Source organism: Sus scrofa, chromosome 15 (assembly GCF_000003025.6).
Source record: "Sus scrofa isolate TJ Tabasco breed Duroc chromosome 15, Sscrofa11.1, whole genome shotgun sequence".
Classification (NCBI taxonomy): Eukaryota; Metazoa; Chordata; class Mammalia; order Artiodactyla; family Suidae; genus Sus; species Sus scrofa.
In genome coordinates, this window is record NC_010457.5 from 110331063 (window position 1) to 110354721 (window position 23659).

The window sequence follows — 23659 nt, forward strand, 5'->3', positions numbered from 1 at the left end:
TGGCTAAGATTAGAATGAATTTATTTAAGTTTAAAAAAAGTTTTAATATCAAAAGAACACTGGTACAAAATTAGAATTTGGTTTTCTCTGCTAAAATGATAAGGTTTTATAGGACTTTTAGTCTGCCTTTGATAATAGATTGTGAATCTTTATTTTTTAAGTAATCTGCCTGAATAGTAAAGATTTCATGTCTTACTAAAATAACTTACTGTGCTTCAAACTGTATTTACCAGGTCTTAGATTACTTAAGAAAACCCAATCTTCTCAATATTAAAGGAGCTAAGTTTTGCTTACAACTATGTAAGCTTCTGTATCTGCCTGTAACAATATCTACTGTCACTTTGTTGAAGTGGATATTTTTGACCAACTTCCCTCAAGTCAAATTCTAAATGAAGTTTTTTAACTTCAAATTATCTTTGGGATTTTCTTTTTTTTCCTTTTTTTCAGGGGCGCACCTGCAGCATATGGAGGTTCCCAAGCTAAGGGTCGAATCAGAGCTACAGCTGCAGGGCTATGTCACAGTCACAGCCACGCCAGATCTGAGCCATGTCTGTGACCTACACCACAGCTCACGGCAATGCCAAATCCTTAATTCACTGAGCGAGGCCACGGATTGAACCCATGTCTTCATGGATACTAGTTGGGTTTGTTCCCCCTGAGCCACAACAGGAACTCCTCTTTGGGATTTTCCATAGAGCCCCTGGAACATCTTGAAGGCTTTATTCTCTCCCCTTTAAAAGGAGAGAGGTTACACCAAATAGGTTTAGTTGATATGTTAAACAGGAAACATTGTCAAAGAGGTAATATTAAGTCTTCTTTATTTTGTATCTGTATAGATATATAAGTGTTCCAGAAATTGTATGAAATTCCTGAAAATCTTATATGATTTGGTAAAGTGTTATCAGTCTTAATTCCAGTATCTACCTTAAAATGTTGTATATCATAGAAATAAAACATTTCCTTAGCAAATAAGTTCTCATCAGATCTTTAACACTGGGCATTTTAAAGTCTTTTATAATTTATAGGCAGTTATTGTTATACTCTGATATTTTTACAAAAGTGGGCCTTAAGGAAAGGACCTTACCAAGTGCTCCTGACCACTGACACTACTGCAAACCTAGAAGGCACTGAACCTTGGGTACACATCTCACGGCTGAAGAAGGCTCCACCTGACATCTGGCCCTAGGCAAACTCTGAAGACCTACAAATGAAAGTGACTAAGAAGAGAAGTAGCCGACATCAAGGTAGACTGATTCTACCCAGGATGCTGGATCAAGATCTCACACTTTAAATGTAAACAACCTTTCTACCTGTCTTTCGTCCTTTACTGTGACCCTGGCCTAGAAAGACAACCCCATCATCCATAACCCCCAGGATGTTACTAAGAGGGGTAACCTTTTAGACTGTTGGATTTGCCATTAAAAATGCCGACCTGTCCCTAATGCTAGGGAACCCTGGTCCTCTTTGTGACCCATTTTTCCTCTATTCCTAATATCTGAAAGCTACAACTCAACTCCAATTAGAAGTCACTTACAAGATCAGATTTTTATGGCCAGAATATCTGTGCTTTGTTTTTACCTTTCTCAAATTATAGATGTACTGTCCAACAGACACAATACAAACAAACCATACTACATTTGTACCTCTATGTTCTTATGATGGCCTAAATCAGATCTTACCCCAATCATGAAAATATCTTGCTAGCAGTATCCATCTTTGCAAGGAATTTAAAAGAAATTTTTATTTCAGGCTAGGAAATTTAATTCTCAAATGTACTGAAAACCTAACTGGTCCCCAGCTTGAATGGGCAAATGCAATGATCCCTGCAAATGAATCCCTCGTGCCACCTTAGTGGGAATATTCTGTGTCCTGACATGACTAATCTTTGTCTGTGGTGATCATCATTCTCCTTGGGCTTATGAATGCCTAGATAGCTGGCACATAACCAGGCAATGCCTCCTAGATTATCTAATGTGCCTCTAACTGTCCACAATCAAACTGAGACACCTCATTGGTCAACTCCCCTGATTTACATGGTCAAGTTAGAAGGGACCTATCAGAAGGCATTCAGGATTCAGGATGTGCTTCCTTTGGCAGGTCCCTACTTCCCTGGTTAGGAGTAAGTACAAATGAGACTATGATCAGGAACCTTCTTTAACTCTTGAAAGTACTGCAGAATCCACCATGAAAAATCCTTAGACTCTCTGACCAAGATTGTTCTTGATAATGATAGTCTTGATTATCCTTTAGTTGAATATGCAGGTGTCTGTGCTGTGTCCAACACCACTGGTTGCATCTTGATTAACATTTCTAGGGAAGCTGAAACTCCTCTACATATAATCACTGAACAAGCTACTTGGCTTTAAAAAGTGACTCCTTAGAGTGCCCATTGTGGCTCAGTGGTTGACGAATCCGACTAGGAACCATGAGGTTTCGGGTTTGATCCCTGGCTCGCTCAGTGGGTTAAGGATCTGGTGTTGCAGTGAGCTGTGGTATAGGTCGCAGACGCAGCTTGGATCCAGCATTGCTGTGGCTCTGGTATAGACCAGTGGCTACAGCTCTGATTAGACCCCTAGCCTGGGAACCTCCATATGCCACAGGAGCAGCCCTCAAAAGGCAAAAAGACAAAAAATAAATAAAAATTAAAAAAATAAAATAAAAAGTGACTCCTTCAACAAGGTCTTTCTTTGATGTGTTTGATTTTGATTGGTTGGGGTCTTGGGGACCATGGCTCTAAAGTACACTCCAAACACTGGGAATTATCTTGCTTATAATAAGCAAAGTAGTCTCCCTGGTGTGCTTTAAATGCATGTTTGTAGCCACTAACTACTAAAGCAAGTGATCTCCCTAAGACCAACTGAAAAAGTAGAAACCTTAAGTCAACCTATGAATAGAATCAGAATTAGCAAAAACTGCGAGATTCTTAGAGCAATAGCTGGGAGTGGCACTGATGCCTTAAATGTTGATCACATCTCTCAGGCTAAGAGTCTGATCAAAAGGGGAGAATTGTTTAAAAAGAGATAACTGGCCCAAAATGGAATCACTTGAGTTAAGCTCTATTTCACCAAACTGAAACTTAAAATTTAATATAGGTTCAGCTTCCCCCAGGAATAGAATCTTAAACCAGTCCATCTGGAATTACCTGGTCAGCACTAGTGAGGTGATCTGCCCAACAGACCCCTGCCATTCTCTAAAGGAAGGTGACCTTGCCACAAACAATCAGCTCTTTGCTGGTATAACTTCCCTGTCCAGCCCACTTCTGCCTATAAAAGTCTTTCATTTTGTACGGCTCTTCAGAGCTCCTTTCTATTTGCTAGGTGAGATGCTGCCCAATTCACGAATCATCAAATAAAGCCACCAAGATCTTTAAAATTTACTCAGTTGAATTTTGTTTCTTAATACTCTGAACAATGCCTGGCACATAGCAAGTGTTTATAAATATTTGTTGAATAAGTAAAATAAATTGTATTTCAAACTTTAAAACACTTTCATTATATGTATACAATAATCACATGTGTTTATCTTTTAAACACTACATTCATCTTTTTGCTGATAATATTTTAGTCACCTTTCTATTTAAAAACAATTTCCCTAAATCCTAATTAAACTTAGAGATTGTGCTTCAGCTTGATTCATTGTTGACCTGCCCCAATGCAGACATAAAATTCTAAGTAAAACTGCATACTCATTTTATTTTTTTCAACCTGAAAAGCATACCTTTATATACTTCAGTGAAAAATATAGGATGTCCTTTTCACCATCCCTGGATTAGGCTAAAAGGAATCCCAGTCTATAGAGAGAGTCTTCTAAGGATATACAAGAACACGGCCTCTTTTCTCCCTCTTCTGTGACCAACCACCAAAGATTTCATTGCTGGCCTTTGTGCTGACTTTACCAACATGACTCACTCTTAACAGTGTAAATGTAGGCATGCTTTGATAGGAATTTCCAAATTAGCAAAGTCTGTCCACTTAACACAAAGCACCATTTCAATCGCAGCCTTTTTTTTTTTCTTCATTTACTCAGAAGTGATCAAGATGAAATGTGGAAAATTATTTTCTCTTTTTGAATAGAAACTACTAACACTTTAACAAATGGATTTTTGCTGAAAATAAACAACATCAAGGATTTTTTTAAAAAAACTGGAAGTGAAGGACTTCCCCACATCAAGATATAAGGATTGCTTAGCTGTCTCCAACAAGATGAATAACACGATGAACATAATGGTTGGATTATTGAGAAAGAAAAATATATTACACAAAAACCAGAATACAGAGTGGGAGAGAAGGGTCTGTGATGGCTTGGCTGCTAAAGGACATTTTTACGCTCATACCAGCACTAAGTGCTCTTCCCAATGAATAAACCATATGTCCATTTTTATATGCTTCCTTTCACTGAGATTCTGCTAATTCACAATATTCGCTTTGTGCCGGTCCCTGCCTCATCTTCTGCCACCCCCAGCCTGGTCCCCCCCACATCCCTCACTTCACCTCCTTGGGCAACCCGTATTTATGCCTAGCTACCAACTTGAACATCTGCTACCTGAAAAAAAAGAAAAATCACCTCATTGCCCAACATCCTCTAGGGCAAAAAGTTTGAAGGATTCAGCATCCTTAAAAAAAAAAAAAAAAAAGCCCCAGAAGCAGGGGGGGGGGGGCGGGCGGTGAGAAGCGGCATACGTTCTCCAGCTCAGTAAATTCTATCTATATAAAGAATAAATGAATAACACTTTAAAAAACTCTTCAAGGCAAGCAGATCCATGTTACCAACAACGTATTGTCTTTCCTCATGCATAGATGGAGACCCACACATTTTATTTCATTTCTGCAAGTGGGTCTCTTTTTCAATGTATTACCATATAGAAGAGATAGGGTGTGTGTGTGTGTGTGTATACACACACACACACACACACACACACACACAGACATATATATATAACTCTAGAGAACAAAACGCCAATATTTCTCTTTCTCCTGGATGGTTTTCTCTCTCTCTTTTTTTAATGTCTCATAATGCTTCCACAGCTGAAAGATAAGAAAATATTTTCACTGAATTAAAGCGAGCCCAGTGCTAAAACAGCTTGCCTGAATCCAACCAGAGCCCATTTTTCTAAACATCATTTCAACATTTGGTCAGCAGCTCTCCCCACCCCACTCACTTCCATCAGTGGACTAGTCTCCGACCTGAATTCCCATCACCATATACCTTTGCCCTCGAGCTTTTACGAGTCCACTTCCTTGATATGTTTGCACCTAATTGGATTCCATCCCTTCATGCTTTTTTCATTATTCTTAGTTCATCCACACTACATAAATTATCACTTTTGTTTTCAGTTCCCCATGTGCTCCCTTCACACTAATTCCAAATAAATACTTCTGATTCTCATCCGTTTAATTCAAATGAATTCAGATTCCCTCTCCCCATCTTCCATTCCCACCTTTACCTCCCCTCCTGTTTCTTAGAGCACCAACTTTTCCCTCCACGCTCGGCTCTGCAGAAGGTTTTACTGGCAAAAGGCTTCTGGAGGGTGCAAGGCTACTGTTGCCTGTGTTGTTTTAGGAAAGCCATGCTCTACATTTCTGCTAACTTCAATGGCCAGCGCCTGCATGTCCAATTTCACCCTCCGTGACTAATGTCCAGGCATCATCACCTCCCACACTGAAATTATGGAAGTGAGGAAAGAAAAGCTTCTTGCTATTTGGTGGTATTTAACTTTAAGTAGTTTATTTCTAGTTTACATAAAGCTGTTTTTTCACAAAATCCTTGCTAATCAATATCATCTGAAATAGTCACAATTCTACCAACCCTGTCTTTAATGACCTCTTACCATCTGCCAAGTATGATACCTACATTCATTCATTTACCCTTCTAAACAATCCAGGCAATAAACATGATTATCACTGTTTTGAGAAAACTGAGGCTCAGAGAAGATAAATCACTTATCCAGATGATAAGTCTAGGAAATGATAGAGCCAGAATTCAAACCCAGGTCTCCCTGACTGCAAAGCCCTTCTCTTAACCACTCTGCAGGGCTGCCTTTCTAATAACGCATAGTGCCTTCTTAGGTAAATTCCCCACAGGGAGGAGTCTTTCCACTTTCAGCAATTATAAAGCAAGTGGTTGCAGGTGCTAGGAAACCCTAAGAAGCTCCACCTTGATAATCACTCTGGGTGGACAAAGCCCAAAAAACAAAGCACAAAATAATGCACCACTCCTAAGAGTTATCCTTCTAGCGCATCCATTGGAAAGAAGGGATAGAAAATGAAGAAAATGCTCTGGACGCTCCATCCCCCATCCCCCGCCCCACCCCCCACCCCACTGCCAAAAAAGAATCTTTGCTTCTCCAGAGCTGCCCAGCTTCCACACTAGGCAGGACATAGCCTGTTTTCAGGTCAATAATTCGTAAATGTGCTCATAACCATGAATTCCACACCTCCAACAAAGCTCAACCATCTCGCCTCATCCTGCCTTCTCTGGTTTCCTGGGGGAAACAGGAGATGAGTCATGGCTGAAGCCTGAGAGCACTATGTCTTCTCATTACTCTACTCATTGACTTGAGAAAGAAAGAAATGTAAATAAAAATGACCTTTGGGATGATATCGGGGAGAAAAAAAAAAAAAGGCTGACAATAGCAAGGAGCTTTTGCCTTGGTATCTGAGAACTGGAGGACTCAAACCCAAACACCAATGGGAGCCAAAAGCGGCACCCCAACCTGAGCCACAGGTTCATAGGTCATGATAGGAGACCTTCTATGAACCAGCGAGGGCCACATGGGAAAGTAAGTTCAGAATTAGAGGAGAACATGCCTAAGTCCTGTGCTGCGAGGAAGCAACGTCTGCTCTCATCCTCCCACAGGAGCACCTCTGAGGTTCAAGACGGTGATGGCTTCTAGTCACGTATTATGCATTCCTACCTCAGGAGACTTCCTCTGTCCTGCACAAAGACACTTCACAGACCACCTTCCCCCAGACTGAGAAGGGCCTTAAGAGCTGGATTGTTTGGCAGATGTGGAAAATGAGGCCACCAGAGAGGTAAAGGGCTGTACTCAAGGTCACAAAGCTCTTTAGTGACCATGTTAGAGCTAGAACCCAGGTTTTCCTAATTTTCCAGGCAATGAATTTTGCATGGCACACTTCCTTGGTGGCACCATCCACAAACCACCACAGAGCAGCGAGCCTGAAAAGAAGTCTTACTGTCACATCTCCTAGCTCAGAAGACCTCTCCTAGATACCTATTTCTCCTCGACCACACTCTGATTCTTCTGCTTATACTTTGGGAGCTTTTCCCTGCTCAGCTTGCACTGTGCACACAGGATGCAAAAACCAAGCCCGCAATACACTGTTGGGGCCTCATTTAAAAACCACCAGTGTCAGTAATTGCTCCTCCAATGCTAACCCCAAGAAGAGATGCCAGACCTAAGCATCCAACTCAAAACAGAGAACAAAGACTAGATTCAAGGAAAATGCTAATCTCACCTTTTTCTCTGTAAAACCCACTCTTCTATATGATCCCATTGCTCCTAAGATCAAGATGATTCCTGGGAGTCGCCACAGAAGTCCTGAGTAAAATATACAGTCCCCACTGGTCCCCACTGCCCTTACCACACACATAGCAATGTAATCACTTTAGCATCTTCTCAGTAACAAGCTCATTAAAAAGCAATTCTGCCATCTCTCCATAAAGCACGCGCCAGAGAACAATGCAAAAGAGGAGATGCCAATTAATTACAGAATGATCACATCTAATGAACTCTGAAACCCTCCTGCTGTTGGTGACTTTGATGAAAAATCAGGGATGCTGGAAAAAGAGTGAATAGGGACACCCTGGCTACCTTGTTCCACCGTGAATTCTTTCAAATGTATGTCCTCAGATTCCAGTGTTGATCAAAAGCACAGAATTATACTCATAAAACAATGCAAAGTGTCAGGAAAGCGACAAGCGCATAGATCACATACAGCTTTGAGTCACACCACCAGAGCCCTTGCTCAGCAATGTCGGATTCTACACTGTGGCTGGCATTGCCTCTGAAAGTATCTCACAGCCCACGGGTGACAAAGCCATGTTCTGTGCCCGGGACATCTGGAGACCTTAAGAGAGACACCCTGCTTCCCCACCCAGGCCCTCCTGCCTCTCTGCCTGCACCTCCTAGTTGTCATGGATGTCACTTCTCGGAGCAGAGAGAAGCCCTTCCCACCACGCGGCTAAAGGAGGAAAAAGAAGAAACCACGTGCGGCCAACTTGTACCACTACCTGTGTGAGTCCTCTGGTGGGCCTTTAAGTGGGAGCTTTTTGTATAAACTTTCCGGCACCCGTTAAACTGACAGCGGTGAACCCTCTTCTTGTTTTCGGGGCATGCCTCAGCCCCTACCCCTCCTTGTTCGCTGTCGCTCTGTCCACTCTTAACTGTCCCAGCTGCCGCCACGGCTGCCGCTGCTGTTGCCACCCCTCCCACCTTCACTGAGCTGAGCGCAGCCTTCTTGGCCACCAGTTTCAACGTCACTGTGCCATCCACGGCTGAGAGAGTCTGTGAGGTTTTGACCAGATGGCGGCTGAGCTCAGGGGACGACGGGGGCGTTAATGAGGTCACTGCGTTGAGCTGGGCCTGGTTGACGGCCGTGTAGCTGTCGAGAGAAGAGCTGGTTGGCTGGAGGCTGAGGCAGGTCTCAGATAGCAACTTGTCCCGAGAGAGCAAAATGTCCACTGCCGAGCTCTTCTCGCAGATGGTGGCTTCCACGGGGAGCAGCAGGGGGTCTAAGCGCCGGAAGCTTTCCTCGATGCACGGGGGAGGAGAGGCGTGGAGGAAACAGTCCAGGTCCTCACCGAAGGTCTCCGAGATCCTCCTGGGCTCCGTCTGCAGGTAGCGTTCCAATTCAAGGCATGTCTGCAGAGGGCAAGGAGGGAGGGAGAGAAATGGCCATCAGAAGCAGAGAACACCACGAGACCACGTGTTGACAGGCAGAGGAAGAAGACACAGCAAGGAGCAGAGACTATTTCATGGCTCGTTATCTGAAATTCTCTTGTGGAAAGGTCTGACCTTGTTATTTTCTCCCTAGACACTTCTGAAGGGTTCACAGGGGTCACATCACACAAGTTCAACTACTACAGTTGGGGAACTAGAAAGCCAGAAGGGCCATCTCACACCATCAAGTTCCTCGAGAACATTCAATATTAAAATGATCTCGTAATTCCCGTCGTGGCTCAGCGGAAATAAATGTGACTAGTATCTATGAAGATGTAGGTTCAATCCCTGGCCTCGCTCAGTGGGACAGGGATCTGGTGTTGCCATGAACTGTGGTATAGGTCACAGACTCAGCTTGGATCTGGCATTGCTGTGGCTGTGGTGTAGGCCAGCGGCTACAGCTCTGATTCGACCCCTAGCCTGGGAATCTCCATATGCTGCAGTTGTGGGCATAAAATAGAACCCCCCCCCAAAATTTTTTTTTTCTTGTCTTTTTGCTATTTCTTTGGGCCGCTCCCACGGCATATGGAGATTCCCAGGCTAGGGCTCTAATTGGAGCTATAGCCACCGGCCTACACCAGAGCCACAGCAACATGGGATCCGAGCCACGTCTGCAACCTACACCACAGCTCACAGCAACGCCAGATCGTTAACCCACTGAGCAAGGGCAGGGACCGAACCCGCAACCTTATGGTTCCTAGTCGGATTCGCTAACCACTGTGCCATGACGGAAACTCCCAAAAAAATTTTTTAAATATAAAAATAAAAATGAGCTCATGCCCCACAATCCAACTCAGCAGGTGAGACACTCTAAGCCTTCCTAGTAATTCCCATGTAAGCAAAAAAGCAAACAGAATCAGACAAGTTTTTCCTACCAAGATAAGACTCCTCACAGTCGAACCTCATTTTTGCAAACACACTTTAGCAAGTCACAAAAACAAGTCAATTTTATAACTCACCCTGAAGATTAAATGGTGCCCACCCAAACCAAGACACAAATTTAGCGAACACTAAGGCCTGCCTTGTGAATGGATTCCCTAACCAGCAGGAGCGGACACTGTTCTAAAGAACGCCTCTTCTAAAACCTTTGACATGCAAGACAAAACCCCTGTTGTTTACCGCAAGTTATTCGAAATACAATTGCTACATATTGTGTGGCAAGGAGCATGAGTCCCATTGCAAGAGTTTGACATCTATGACTATGTGATAAAAATAAGTTCAAACACAGCTATTTATTTGAATTGTTAAAGACACAATTTCAATATAAAGTTTCACCTGGTAAAGAAATAAGAAAAAAAACCCAAAAAGTCCACTTGCAACACATCTTCATCCACCATAGTCATAAGGCTTTGAAAGACGGTAGAAACATTTTCATGGCACAAGTGGATATTTAAGTTTGTAACCTAAAAGCACCCTTCACTTGAAAATCCTACCCTTTCAGAATCTGGTAGAAAACCATGGTGCTAACGTATACCATCAGTTCAATTTGCTCTAACTTCTGGGCTTCAACAAAGAAACACTGATGGTGAATTTAAAGTATGCTACCTCCTAATTTTCTGCCTCCGTAGAGCTTCTATGTTTTCAGCCAGTGTTCTGATTCTAGGCTCTTATTCTGTTAAGAATATCTCTTAATGATATACCGAGTTGTGGTGTATCTGTCAAGGATTTTATTTTGGTGACATTTCGAAAGATTGGTTTTTAATCAGCCTTCAGGTAAGGCTGCTTTACTGAATAAGAAAAGCAGATTTTTAAAGATGAATCACCTTTGGGTCTCAATGTTGATTTTTAATAGTATAAACTAATGAATGGTTCCAATCTTCATTCAACAGTCATATCACAAGTGTTCATTCGACTACTGTGTTCACAGCAAGGCGCAAGACTTTCTATGTGTTAGAAGACAGAGTAGCAGGAGTTCCCATCATGGCTCAGTGGTTAACAAATCCGACCAGGAACCACGAGGTTGCGGGTTCGATCCCTTGTTAAGGATCTGGCGTTGCCCTGAGCTGTGGTGTAGGTTGCAGACATGGCTCCAATCCTGAGTTGCTGTGGCTGTGGCATAGGCCAGTGGCTACAGCTCCGATTAGACCCCTAGCCTTGGAACCTCCATATGCTGTGGAAGCAGCCCAAGAAAATGGCAAAAAGACAAAAAAGATAAAAAAATAAAAAATAAAAGACAGAGTAACACATCTGTTCAGTGTAGGTACAGAATAAAGAATTACAAGCTAAAAATTACATGAAGCAAAGGGATAACAAATAGCATAAGAATAAAGTATGTTGCAAACTTCTTAGAGGATGAGTGGACAGTGGATTCTATATAATATGGAGGTATTTAATCAATGAAAGTTTATTGGAAAAATAACTTCTATTCTATTTCACTTATTGATTAGATAATAGCTCTTGCTGAGTAGCTTTACATCACTTTATATTTGAAACTAATACTACCACCTTCTCAGGTCTAGAAATTTACCTTATTCTTATTTGCCCCTTTTCTGAATTCTGTTTCAAAGATTTCCCCTTTCCTTTTTCCAAATTATTGCTAGAAATTATCATTTAGTTCTTTCCAATATTGAAATCCTCAGGCTTATCTCTAGCCAATTCACTTCTGAATTATAATACCCCTGAAACCTCCCGTCTATTTTTAAATAATCATCTACCAAGCACAGTTTCTGGTACCCATCAAGTACATAATGTCTACCTAACAAAGATAAAATTAACCTTACACTACTATTTTGATCATTCTGTTCTACTCCAATCTACAAAAGCCATCTGGTGACCCTAATCTGGACTAGGCTGAGGCTAGCAATCCTAGAAATGGTCACTAATACATGTCTTCTGGAACATAATTATAATGCTCTTTTAGCTTGGCCCAAAAAGCAGAACTAGATCTTTAATACACAGATATGTTCCAGGTAGTCAGCTGAATCATGGGTTATAAGAGGTCTTGAGGCAGTTCCCTGCCTCACACACAAGGACCATTTCACACCCACGGTCACCAGTGTCTATAGATAGAGCTTTTATATGTCATGTCCTCTTACATGGTTGGTAGCTCAGAATTTCTAAAGTCACTAAGAAATTGTTGTGATTGTTAGGAAGCTCAGATCTTTTCATGTTCAGAGTTCTGAGGAACTGAGATATTTCAAATGCATTTACACACTCTACAGGGGAGATTAAAAAATAACCTACCCAGTATGGTCTAGTTTGAATCTCAGAACACATGACCCACACTGATGATCTAAGGATGGAGAGATACTTCCCATTACTCAAATGTGGGGAAATCTGGACCATTTAAGAGAGGCTATCATTTACAGTCTTAATACAGGGCATTCTTATTCCACCTGAGTTAGAGAAACGTAAGTGCCCATCAGAATGTGCTGGATAGTCCTCTAAAATCACTATGGAATATTTCTACCTGGAGAAGCCCACTTCTTATAATATCTGCTGGTGATGAAACTTAGACAGAGAAGATTCGGTCAATCAGAAACTCATCAGGAGTGCTAAAGATTAAAATGTTAAGGACGAGGAGGATTTCAATGTTAGGCTATTTCCAAGCAAAAGAGACAGTTTATCTCCAATGTTTATTAAAAAATAATGACAAGAACCCCTTAAGAAATGCCTGTGATGTTTAACTGGAATTTAAGGTATCAGTATTTACTCAAAGATTTTAATGCATAGACACAGAGGCATACATAAAAATAGATGTGTATATGCATGTATATGTATATACACATGTATTTCCTAGCTCTGTCAATGAGGAGTCTATGAGCAAAGACACCTTAGTAGCAGTGAGCACACCTAGCACAAAGATCTTGGTTTCTAAATATCATTATACATACCACTAAATATAAAATAGATAACCAAAAGGACCTACTATATAGCATAGGAAACTATACTCAGTATTTTGCAATAACCTATAAGGGAAAAGAATCTGAAAAATAATGTGTATGTATGTATAACTGAATCTCTTATGCTATAAACACCTGAAACTAACACAACATTGCAAATCAACTATACTTCAATTAAAAAAAAAAAAAGAAACTATACTTCATTATTCAATAAAGGGAACTGGAGCACCTTGGAGAAATAACTGACTGAGAATTAGAGGCAAAGAAAATAAAGATGAGCCTAGAATAACTTGTGGTACGAGAAGGTAAGTTAATGCACATTAAGTGATGGAGGTATGTCAAAAAGACTCATGAGCCAACCTGATGGAGCTCTCAAAGCTCAAATCATTTGAGCAACAAAAATAAATAATGATAATAACAGATTATAATCCATGGAATAAAACTAATATCTATGAATTCATAGTGACATAAATAAATGGTTGAATAAACCAGTGGAGGAGACAGGTCAGTTCCTCTTTATAGTAAAATTATACTTAAACATAGAAGGATTGATGGAAACAGAAAATTGCCATTAGTCAAACAACAAAGTAATAATAACTATATGTAAGAATCACCAATGGATGTTAAAATTAATAGAAGAGGCTATGATGAGAAACAAGGTATCTTCCTAGTCTCAAAGTATCCCCTCAATAAGATATTTAATAATTACAAACACAAAACTAGTGATTTTACAGTAGAGAAACCTGGCATGCGCCACCTTAACCATACGATGAAATTTAGCAGCATATTGATATATTCCCCTGACATGCCAGGCTGAAAAGGACACATTAATCTGCTCCACTCTTGCCAAAAAGTATATAACCTCAATCTAATCATGAGAAAACTACATACCAATACAAACTGAGGGCCATTCTACAAAATCACTGGCCAGTATTCTTTAAATGTATCAAGGTCATGAAGAACAAAGGAAGATTAAGAAGCTATCTCAGCCTGGAGGAAACTAAGATTAGACAACTAAATGCAATGGATTCCTGCTAGGATCCCGGATGAAAAAGGACATCAGTAGGAAAAATAATGTAATTCAAATAAAGTGTATGCATTAGTTAATGGTATTTTATCAATGTTAATTTCTTGCTCTAATATCTGTACTATGGTCATATAACATTAGGGAAAGCTGGGAAAAGTGTTTACAGCAACTCTATGTACTATTTTTGCAACTCTTCTGTAAGTCTAAATAATTAGAGAGAGAGAGAAAAGAAATACCCATCAGCACACTAGGATTGTCTCCAGATTGCAAATTTCAATACAGAGTTCAAATGTTTGTCTGCCCACCAAAACCAAATTGGAGTTGGCAGATGTCAATGTAATGACATAAATCATGGCTGTCTGGGTACCTCACCCTGGAGAAACGAGGCTTTCCTCAGCCTGGCCAAACAACACAACTTAAGGCTTGAGCCACTGGCTCAAGAAATATGTGAGAAGTTTGGTCATATGTGGGCATGATAACCAAGGTCACCAAATGGCTCTTGTTCAACCTGTCCTTATCTCACCATAATTTACATGAAACTTGCCAGTCAGGATTGCACTTTTGCCATTTCCCCTAAAACCTTCCCCTGAAGGGTTTCCCTCACTTATTTTTCCTCTCCTTACTTGCTCTCAAGCCCATATGCTTGACAAAGTCTCTCCTTTTCTCTCCCACTAATTCTTTTATTCAAAGTTCAGCATGAAGTCTCTCTCCAGAAGCACTGTCTAGAAAAAATAGTTAAGAAAATATGCTGACTGTCAAGTGCTGAAAGACACCTCTCCTCAATCCTAGACAATTAAACAGTATCTCCCAAATGAATCTAAGCGTCCATAAATTAATTAGTGGTATGTCTGGTTTATTAAGATCATGATCTCCTTAAAAACAATGATCATACTGCTAGTATCATATAGGTCTCAAAAATAAAAATAATCTTTTAGAGCTAAATTCTACCTCTGTGGTATTAATGGGAGATACATCCAAATGTCTGAAGTGGGAGTAGTTCTAAGAATGTTTTAAAAAATGAGCTAGAATCACCTCACCTAACCTCCACCCATCACCAGCACTATAACCATACCCATATTTCGTTGGGGTAGACTCTAGTCCAGGCACCTCAATTCCACCCCTTTAAACCCAAGTGTTTTTAAAACACAAAAATTCTAGTTAGTCCCCCCCCCGCCCGTGTCTTTTAATTTGAACATGAGACAAAGCCATTGTTCCAATATTCTTGCCACCACTCTATAACTACGTCTTATGAGCAATGTTTGGAGTCTTTGGATCCATGTAGACATGAGTCAGTGAGTCAAAACAGAAATAAAAGTAATTGAATTTTGATAATGATTTCTTTCTGGAATAGTATAGAGTCACTGAAATAAAATGTCACCTACTACTACCTATGTTTATAATCAATGGTCAGTCATTTGCATTCCCTTTAGCCAGCTGCCCTTCATTCCAAGCATCCCATCTATTTTCACTCACCTTCAAGAGCCAAGAGTTAAAAGTACAAAGAGATAAAACAAATCGGGAAAGAGTACAGATATAAAAATATGGGGAAATACAGTGTCCTCCTTCATGGAAATTTACAAAGTCTGCTTCTTTTGAGAGCAGACCCTGACCTGATGGTATTTATATTGACGATGATGAAGATGATGCTTCTGGCAAGGAAGGGGTGAACTTTGGTTCCCAGAAAGAATGCTTACCCAGGTAATTGCACACACAGGTGAATTGTACTTGGCTGCCCATGGGAGCCCCTTCCTGACATTTATTATGTGTGGTTTTGTCACGTGCTATTAACCATGGTGCCACAATCCCCAAACAGTCTGAAGTACAGCAACAGGGAAACAGAATCCCTTACCTTTCTCCTGTGAGTGTTCCAAAGCTTAATTACTTTTCTGTGCTTTGAAATCATCACACGTGTCCCAGAATGGAAATTCGAAGTGACACAAAACAACCTTCTGATAGTAGGGTAATTTGGATTTCTTTTGTAAAGCAATCTTCTAAAATACTCATTCTTTCTAACATATTATTAACTATGCTCACACTTCACACTTTTTAGCAAAATCTTTATTCTTCTGACTGCTAAAACCAACTTGAAAACTCTATAGGATTGCAAAGGATGCTATTCATGGGAACTTTGTGATTTTTTTTTTTCTCCTTCAAAGGATACTATGATGTAATGGTTCTGACACATTTTTAGTCTTTTAAAATAAGGTCAGAGTTGAAAGATGGGAAAGGAAGTGGAAAGCATGGGCAGAGAGTTTTGGTACCATTTTTCTCAGGGGTTGGAGGAGGGGAAGGACGCATCCTCGTGACTGAGAAGCCCAGTGGGTTTCAACATTTCAAAGCAGGTTTGAGGAGAATAAAACACTGAACCTAACTCATGACAGAGAGGATGTATCAACTGGTGACAAGAATCACACTTTTAAGACCTGGAAAGTGATTTCTATGAAGATTTTAAACAAATATTCACTTTTGCTTGACTTTTACTGCCAGAAAATATTAGGGTGGAAGGTTATTTAAGAGAGAATAAATTTTGTCTAAAAATAGGAGGTAAGCAAGTATATGCTATGAGCAAAAATCTCTTATTGCATTTTTTAGCTATTAGGTTAAAAGAAAAAAAAAAAAAAACCCACATCAATAGCACACCCCAGAGGTACAACAACATTACACATCGCTGTCAGAACTGCTGAACACCACGAAATGACCACAGCACTGTAGCCAGCGTAAGAGCACATTCCTTCCCACTGTTCCTCACATCAGCTGGCTGCTGGAGCTGAAACCAAATTAAATTTTTCCCTCCAGTAATGTGTATATTCTGAGAGACAATGCTGTGAAAATTAACTGAATTCTACACAAATATGAAAGTTGGGAAATTTCTACCCAAATCTCTTCAGCGTTTCTCCACCCCAAAACTATTTTCAACATGCAAAGAAAATATTTGTTGTATATTTTTCCTGGGGGAGGCTGAGGAGGAAGGAGACAAGATTAAAGGCCTAGGGAGAGGATGATGTCTTTGAAATAAGTAGCCTCAAATACCCCTTTCATCTCCCATGGATTCCTTCATTGCAGCGCATTTAAAAAAAAAAACAAAACAAAAAAAACCCTCCCCCTTAAACAACTCAAATCCAAATTAAGCGTTGAGTTTTAAAGTCATGTAACTTGGCAGAGTTGGAGCCCAGGTCTTCTGCTGTTTGTGGTTTTTTTTTTTTTTTTGGTTTTGGGGGGTTTTTGTGTGTGTGTGTGTGTGTTTTGTTTTGTTTTGTTTTTTGCTTTTTAGGGCCGCACCCATTGCATATGGAGGTTCTCAGGCTACAGGTCTTATAAGAGCTATAGCTGCCATCTTACGCCACAGCCACAGTCACAGCCACGCCAGATCTGAGCCGAGTCTTCGACCTGCACCACAGCTCATGGCAACATCGGATCCTTAACCCACTAAGCGAGGCCAGGGATCGAACCCACAACCTCATGATTCCTAGTCAGATTTGTTTACACTGAGCCCTGACAGGAACTCCTCTTCTGCTCTTTGAAGGAAGGCATGGGGTCCCCCATACTTCCAACAACTTGGAAAAGCATTTTCCTCCTTCACAGTGTCTATGATCCTTAATTAAGTGTCCACTAGGGATAAGGTGGACGAAAGACCCTTCTACCTCAGCTCAGGGTTATTTTTCCATATGTTACTTCTCAGAATATATTAAGTCTACTGCTCTGGCCTCTACCCACAATGACTGCACCTAATCCCCATCAGCCCTTAAGGAGAGTCACTCGCTATAACTTGGCCACTGGACTGTAGCTATATTCAACTTCTGAGAGGTGGCGAGATACCACTGCTTACTACAGTTGCGTTGCATAAGATGCCTGGGTCCACTATCACCTTATCTCCCAAAGAAGCCTCAGTTTAGCCTGACACACACTGGAGGAAATCCCAGTTGTTACCTTATAGAATGAAAACAAGTTTCATTAGTGTCTCTGATTTGGTCATTCCACTTTCACAGACAAAATAAAATCTATGTCCTAGTAGTCAATGAAAAAATCATCCTACACTAGAGCGAAGACCTACATCTGGGCTGAAAGTGTGGTTTAAGAAAGAGAAAAAAAATGCAGAAGAGACATCCCTAGAGGAAAAACCCATTTCCTCTAGGGATGGAGAGCACCAACTAGATCTTGCTTGGGAAAGAGGGCACCCCATCCCAGTGGCTCACGAGAACCCAAGGACTTGGGAGAGAAGCGATGCTGCCCAAGAACAATGATCCTGACAGTTGTTCAGCTTCACCATTAATTTTCCATAAAGAGCAGTTTTTGAGACGAGGGCTTGTGTCAGAAGGGGCCTGATGCTTCGGAAACCTGTAATTATTCCTGGCTCCCCACCCCCCACAGCCTCTGCACCTGTGTCAGTTCAAGGCACCAGCTGGCCATGTCTTGCCTCCTGCCTCTTAAAGGGGTGGGCTGGGATGGGGGGGGCAGGGGCAGGGGGGCTGGGGGAGGGGTTTTGAGGGTGGGGGCTGGGCAGGGGAGCCTTCATGGAAAACCCAGACTCACATGACTTGCCTCTTCTTCCAAAATATAAAAACAAAACAAAAATTTTAAACTCACCCATCTCATCCCTTCCCCCAATGGGTCTTGCCAAAGGAAACAAATAAACATTAATTGGCTAGAGAGCCTTCATTCAAACCAAAATTACTGAAAAACACAGTAACAGGGAAAGGTCTGACAAGGGGTTATTAATCCTGTTTTACAACCTGCTCTTGTTCCACCCCCACCCGCTCCCGTTAACTCTGCGCACGCGCGCGCACACACACGCACGCACACACACACACACACACACACACACACACACCCGCCCCAAACTCCCTGGGCCCCTCTGCACTGAGTGGCCAAGACGGGAACATGCCGAACCCATGACATCATCTCCCCTTCCTCTCCCAAATCACTTGCACAGGCTGACTCAGGCTACTGGTTTTTTTGTTTTTGTTTTTGTTTTTTAAAGCAAGCTCATTTCACTGACTTCCTTCTGGCACGTTGTTATATCCTTCTCAGTTGGGTTAAACATACCCTTCCTCTGCTGCCCATAAAAAAATACATATACATGTATGGTTGCTTTTTTACCCCAAAGCAAGTTTCTCACATGTACAATGTACACTACACACACACACACACACACACACACACACACACACAACTTCTCTCTCTCTCTCTCACACACAAACCCAGTCGAAGCTTGAATTTCCCCAGAACAACAGGTTCATATCCCATTGGGGCCCTCAGTGGCAGATGCAATTTAGTGGCTGGTGATCACAGAGAATATTTTCAAAACCAAGAGAGTTTTCAAGGACTTCCACTGTGGAATGTTAAAGACAATGTGGGGGCCCTAAGAGGAATGTTTGTTCTACTCCTCAGGCTGCAAAAAATGACAGCCAAAAACATAATGAGACCAAGCCCTAAGCCGCTTTTCCTGACATAGATGGTTGCACATTTACTTAATTAATTTCAGGTACTTGGAATCAACTTCCCAAAATATTTAAGGGGGCTGCATGGATGTGCCACTGTGCTGCTCACCACAGTTGAGGAAACTGGCCCTGTGTGTACACTGAGAGGCAGAAGAGAGGGACTTATGGGACAGACTGCTTGCTGGAAGGTGGTCCTTGGTCACTCTTCACAGGGACCTCAGGGCCTCGCTCATGAAGCCCCACACACTCACTAATCCAAATTTATAGGACACTATGAAACTAATTCTCTGGTTCCCCACAGACATCAGCCTCACCAGCATTTAAATGTAATCTTCACTAGAACGTGGGTTCCTCAAAACACCTGGTCCTGTTTTTGACCCATGGCCTGACTCAAGAATTTGTCTTATTGAATGAATGAATGAATGAATGAAGCAACTCAAAACACTTCGGTCCAAACGACAACACATTTGATCACAATTTTGGTCAGAATGGGTCCCAGAAAATGATGACAGCCAAAAATGCTTCCTTCTTTACCAAAAGAATATCAGAAACAGGAGTTCCCGTCGTGGCTCAGTGGTTAACGAATCCGACTGGGAACCATGAGGTTGCGGGTTTGATCCCTGGCCTTACTCAGTGGGTTAAGGATCCGGCGTTGCCGTGGGCTGTGGTGTAGGTTGCAGACTCGGCTCGGATTCCGTGTTGCTGTGGCTCTGGAGTAGGCCGGCGGCTACAGCTCCGATTGGACCCCTAGCCTGGGAACCTCCATATGCCACGGGAGCGGCCCAAGAAATGGCAAAAAGACAAAAAAAAAAAGGATATCAGAAACAATGCGTATGCATGCATTACCAACAACTGTCCTTGGACGATTCAGCGGTATTTAATATTTAATTACAGGTGATTTTACTTGTCTCTTCAATGCTTTCCATTAAAACAAAACAAAACAAAACAAAAAACTTTAACTGCTTACTGTCTGACACACCCAGCATTCCCAAATAAGAGGCACATTTAGACTCCTAAAAGGCCACAGGGCAGCCCTTTGTGGGAAGTAAAACCATCTTCTCATCCCAGAGAGCATCCCTCTCCCTTCTGCCACTTCATCTTTTCTCCTGTGGCCTCCAGAAACCACCAGAAGAGAAGCAATACACACAAGCAATCAAATTGCTATTTTCAATGCTCACTTATTATTGGTAGAAAGAACATGGTCTGGGGAATCAAGTTCAATACCTCCCTTTCCAACACCGCCTCTCCCCCTTCCCCCTAACTCCTCAACCTGAGCAGGGAGTTCATTTCCTTCGCTGCAAAATGGGTGGGCTGTACTCTCAAAGATGCCTTCCAGCTCAAAGTTCTTGCTGACAACCCTTCAATGGCCTGCCATCACGCTTGTTTCCTGGCCATGGCAAATCAGACCCTACATGAACGGGTCTTGCTTTCCTCAGTTCTTACCCCTCCCCTATTCACACACACAGTGCCTGCCATTCCTGCACCCCAGAATTCAGAGCCCCCAGGTCACAGCACACCTAATTTCTTTTCTTATATTATGTTTTGGTTTAACTGCCACCTATTCAGAGATTCCTTTGATCTGCCTAGATAAAACTCACCCAAACAACCTCTTCATTCTCCATCAGACCACCTCCTTTTATTTGCCCTGTAGTTACTTACCAAGCCCTAAAAAGACCTAAATTATCTGTGTGCATGTCTACCGTCTATCTTTCCCTACTATTGGGGAAGTTCCAGAAGAGTAGGGACCTAGTCTTATGCGCCAAGGAATCTCTAGCACCCAGCACAGGGCCTGGAAAAGGCATCCAAACATACTCATTTAATGGGTAAATCAATCAATGAAGCCATTAGTCAATCCCAAATTCCAGAGAGGATGTTAGCTGGTCTCTCCCATCAGGAAATGGATTCTAAAATGTCTACCTTATTAGGTCGAAGGGCTGCATCAACGTTTCTCCTCTGTTCATGGTTTAGCATGGAGAAGGCCCTCATGATTCATCCTCATCAGACTGAGGAAAATGGAGCCTCTTCTCAGGACACAGGGTTCTCACATCTGCCCATTTCAAACAGATGCCAAGAAAGCGTTTCTTCTCAGGAGTTGGTACCACATCATCTATGGTTCAGATGAAAAAAAAGCCACCGTCTCCTGGCCTCCGTGCCAGGTTTATTCACTGGTGCCCTGAGGTTCAACTATTCTATATCATTTCTACCATCCCTGAGAAAGGCACCTCTGGGCACTGGCCCCCGAAGCACCTGAGGGTCACATCCATTTGGTCTCCAATGCTGGCATCCCCACATACACCAGTTCTTCAATGGAAGAGTGCATTCACATCTCGCGGTGAGCAAGGACCCATGTTTTCTGTCACCCTAAACAGACCCACATTCCACTTATACAGATGAGGTCCTTGACATTCCTATTCTGGCCCGTTCTGGGGACTTTTCCATAAATTCCTAAACACAAAGCATTTCATTCTTCTCCATTCCCTTTACGAATTTTACATAAAAAGATATCTCTTCTGAGAGGTGCTATTTATTTCAGGATCATTATTTCACAGATACAGAGCCCTCAAACACTGAGCCTGGAAGTAAGCCAAAATCCAATTAAGAGGGTATGGCGTTTGAACTAGGCAAGAGCTAAGGGTGAAAATATTGAATATAAGCTGTACAGGTTCCCTGTGTGTGTGTGAACACGTGTGTGTGTGAACACGTGTGTGTGTGTGTGTGTGCGCGCACATACCACTGACAATGTAGATTCTCTTTAATGTCTTTTGGATGCCTTTCTCTAAACCTGTCGCTGTTCCCAGAGTCACAAAGCCGCTCCCTTTCTTGTTTATTATGGTAGGCAGTAGGAATCTTTCACACACTGGCTGGAAAAAGATGAAGGAGAAACAAAGAGAAGGTTTCTCATCATGTAAAGCACAGAAAAATTGTGCTTGGCTCTTTTCTGAACCATATTCTGATATTGCAGATTTCAAATTAACAATTCAACTCAACTTGACAGGGAGGAACCAAGGGCTGAGGCCCTGAAGTTTGGTTTCCAGTAGCCCTGGCATCTCATTTAACCTTAGGTAGCTCGCCTGGTACCATATGACATGCACTTTCAGGCACACCAGACTCTCACTGAGGAAGAGACACTAATTTGAATCATCACTGCCATCCCCTCACCCCTTTGTTCCTGTCTGAACCAATTTCCATACAGTTTCAAAGAAATCATCAGCCCGTGCAAAGGGGAAATCCCAATGGAGCTAGAACTACATTAGCAGCATAAGGGGGGAAATCTAATTTCCAATCCAGTTGCTTTGTTGTTTCAACCTCCAAGGAAGGTTGCTTCATATTCACAACATAAATTAAGTTTTAAAACGCCACTGTGATTTAAAATTAATAAAAACTCTCATGGGGAAAAGGTGGTCCTTGGTACAAATCTCCTTACACAACTGAAGGTCAACTCCACCAGAGGTTGTGGGTGGTCTGGGGCTTTGAGGTCTCAATCATCTGAGCCAACAAAATATTTTAGAGTGGTATATCCTCACTGAAACCAGTGCATGCACATACTACTTAATGGTTAATGCTGAGTGAATCCTCAGCGTAAGACAGTATCCACATTAAGAAATCTTAAACTATCTTGTTGACAGACCTCACTGAGATGTATTTTAATGGTCAAATTAGGGATTCCATATTGGCATGACAGTATATGCCAATGAGATTTCCGAGTGCCCTACTTACTGGAATAAAACTCATGGCAAGACACCAGTCTGACTACATCATTAATTAACCTGAACTACATACCGGAACATTGCTGCTAATAAAACTTCCCCTGTAAAGAAAACATGTTTTCTCTACTGAGAATCCTGGAATGTGGGCCCCAGCACAGCCGCTGCCTTAATTAAGGAGATATTTTGATGTTGTGTCTATATCTGCAATTGCCATAAAATTTGGTCATATTTGGCACGATCTTCAGTAACATGAATTCTTGAATGTGCTTTTTGAATAAAGAAAATAAAAATGACATCCACATTAGCAGGATTTGCAAACAGCTGTACAAATGAAAGGATCACTTTTGCTAAGTAAGAATGCTTTCTCTCCACTGTACTTAAAAGCACACTGCGAGCTCTGAACCCATGATTCACTGAATCAGAGATCTATAGAAACCTTCCATTTTCTCTAGAAAACAGGCTGACAGATTCAGAAACAAAGTCATAAGTATAGCAGCCAGATGAAATTGAGACTTTTCCAATCCAATCGGTATGAAATGACATACACTCTTTTACAGAGAATTTTCTTATGAAAAGCTTTCAAAAATGCTAGTCAGTATTTTCATGGAAACTCGGAGTCCCCCTATGGGACCACCTAGACAACAAGAATTACAATCCTCATCTTATCGATGTGGAACCCAAGCTAG

General features: G+C 41.7%; 1 protein-coding gene across 4 annotated transcripts in view; it reads right to left on the reverse strand.

Annotated features, from left to right (window-relative positions):
• Positions 1 to 23659, reverse strand: part of KLF7 (Kruppel like factor 7) — a 97767-nt gene that overhangs the window by 48664 nt on the left and 25444 nt on the right. For 3 of the 4 annotated variants that reach the window (XM_021074497.1, XM_021074496.1, XM_021074495.1), the window contains one exon: positions 8248 to 8881. In XM_021074497.1, coding sequence (XP_020930156.1) covers positions 8248 to 8881 — 634 coding nt within the window. 4 annotated transcript variants of the gene reach the window in all.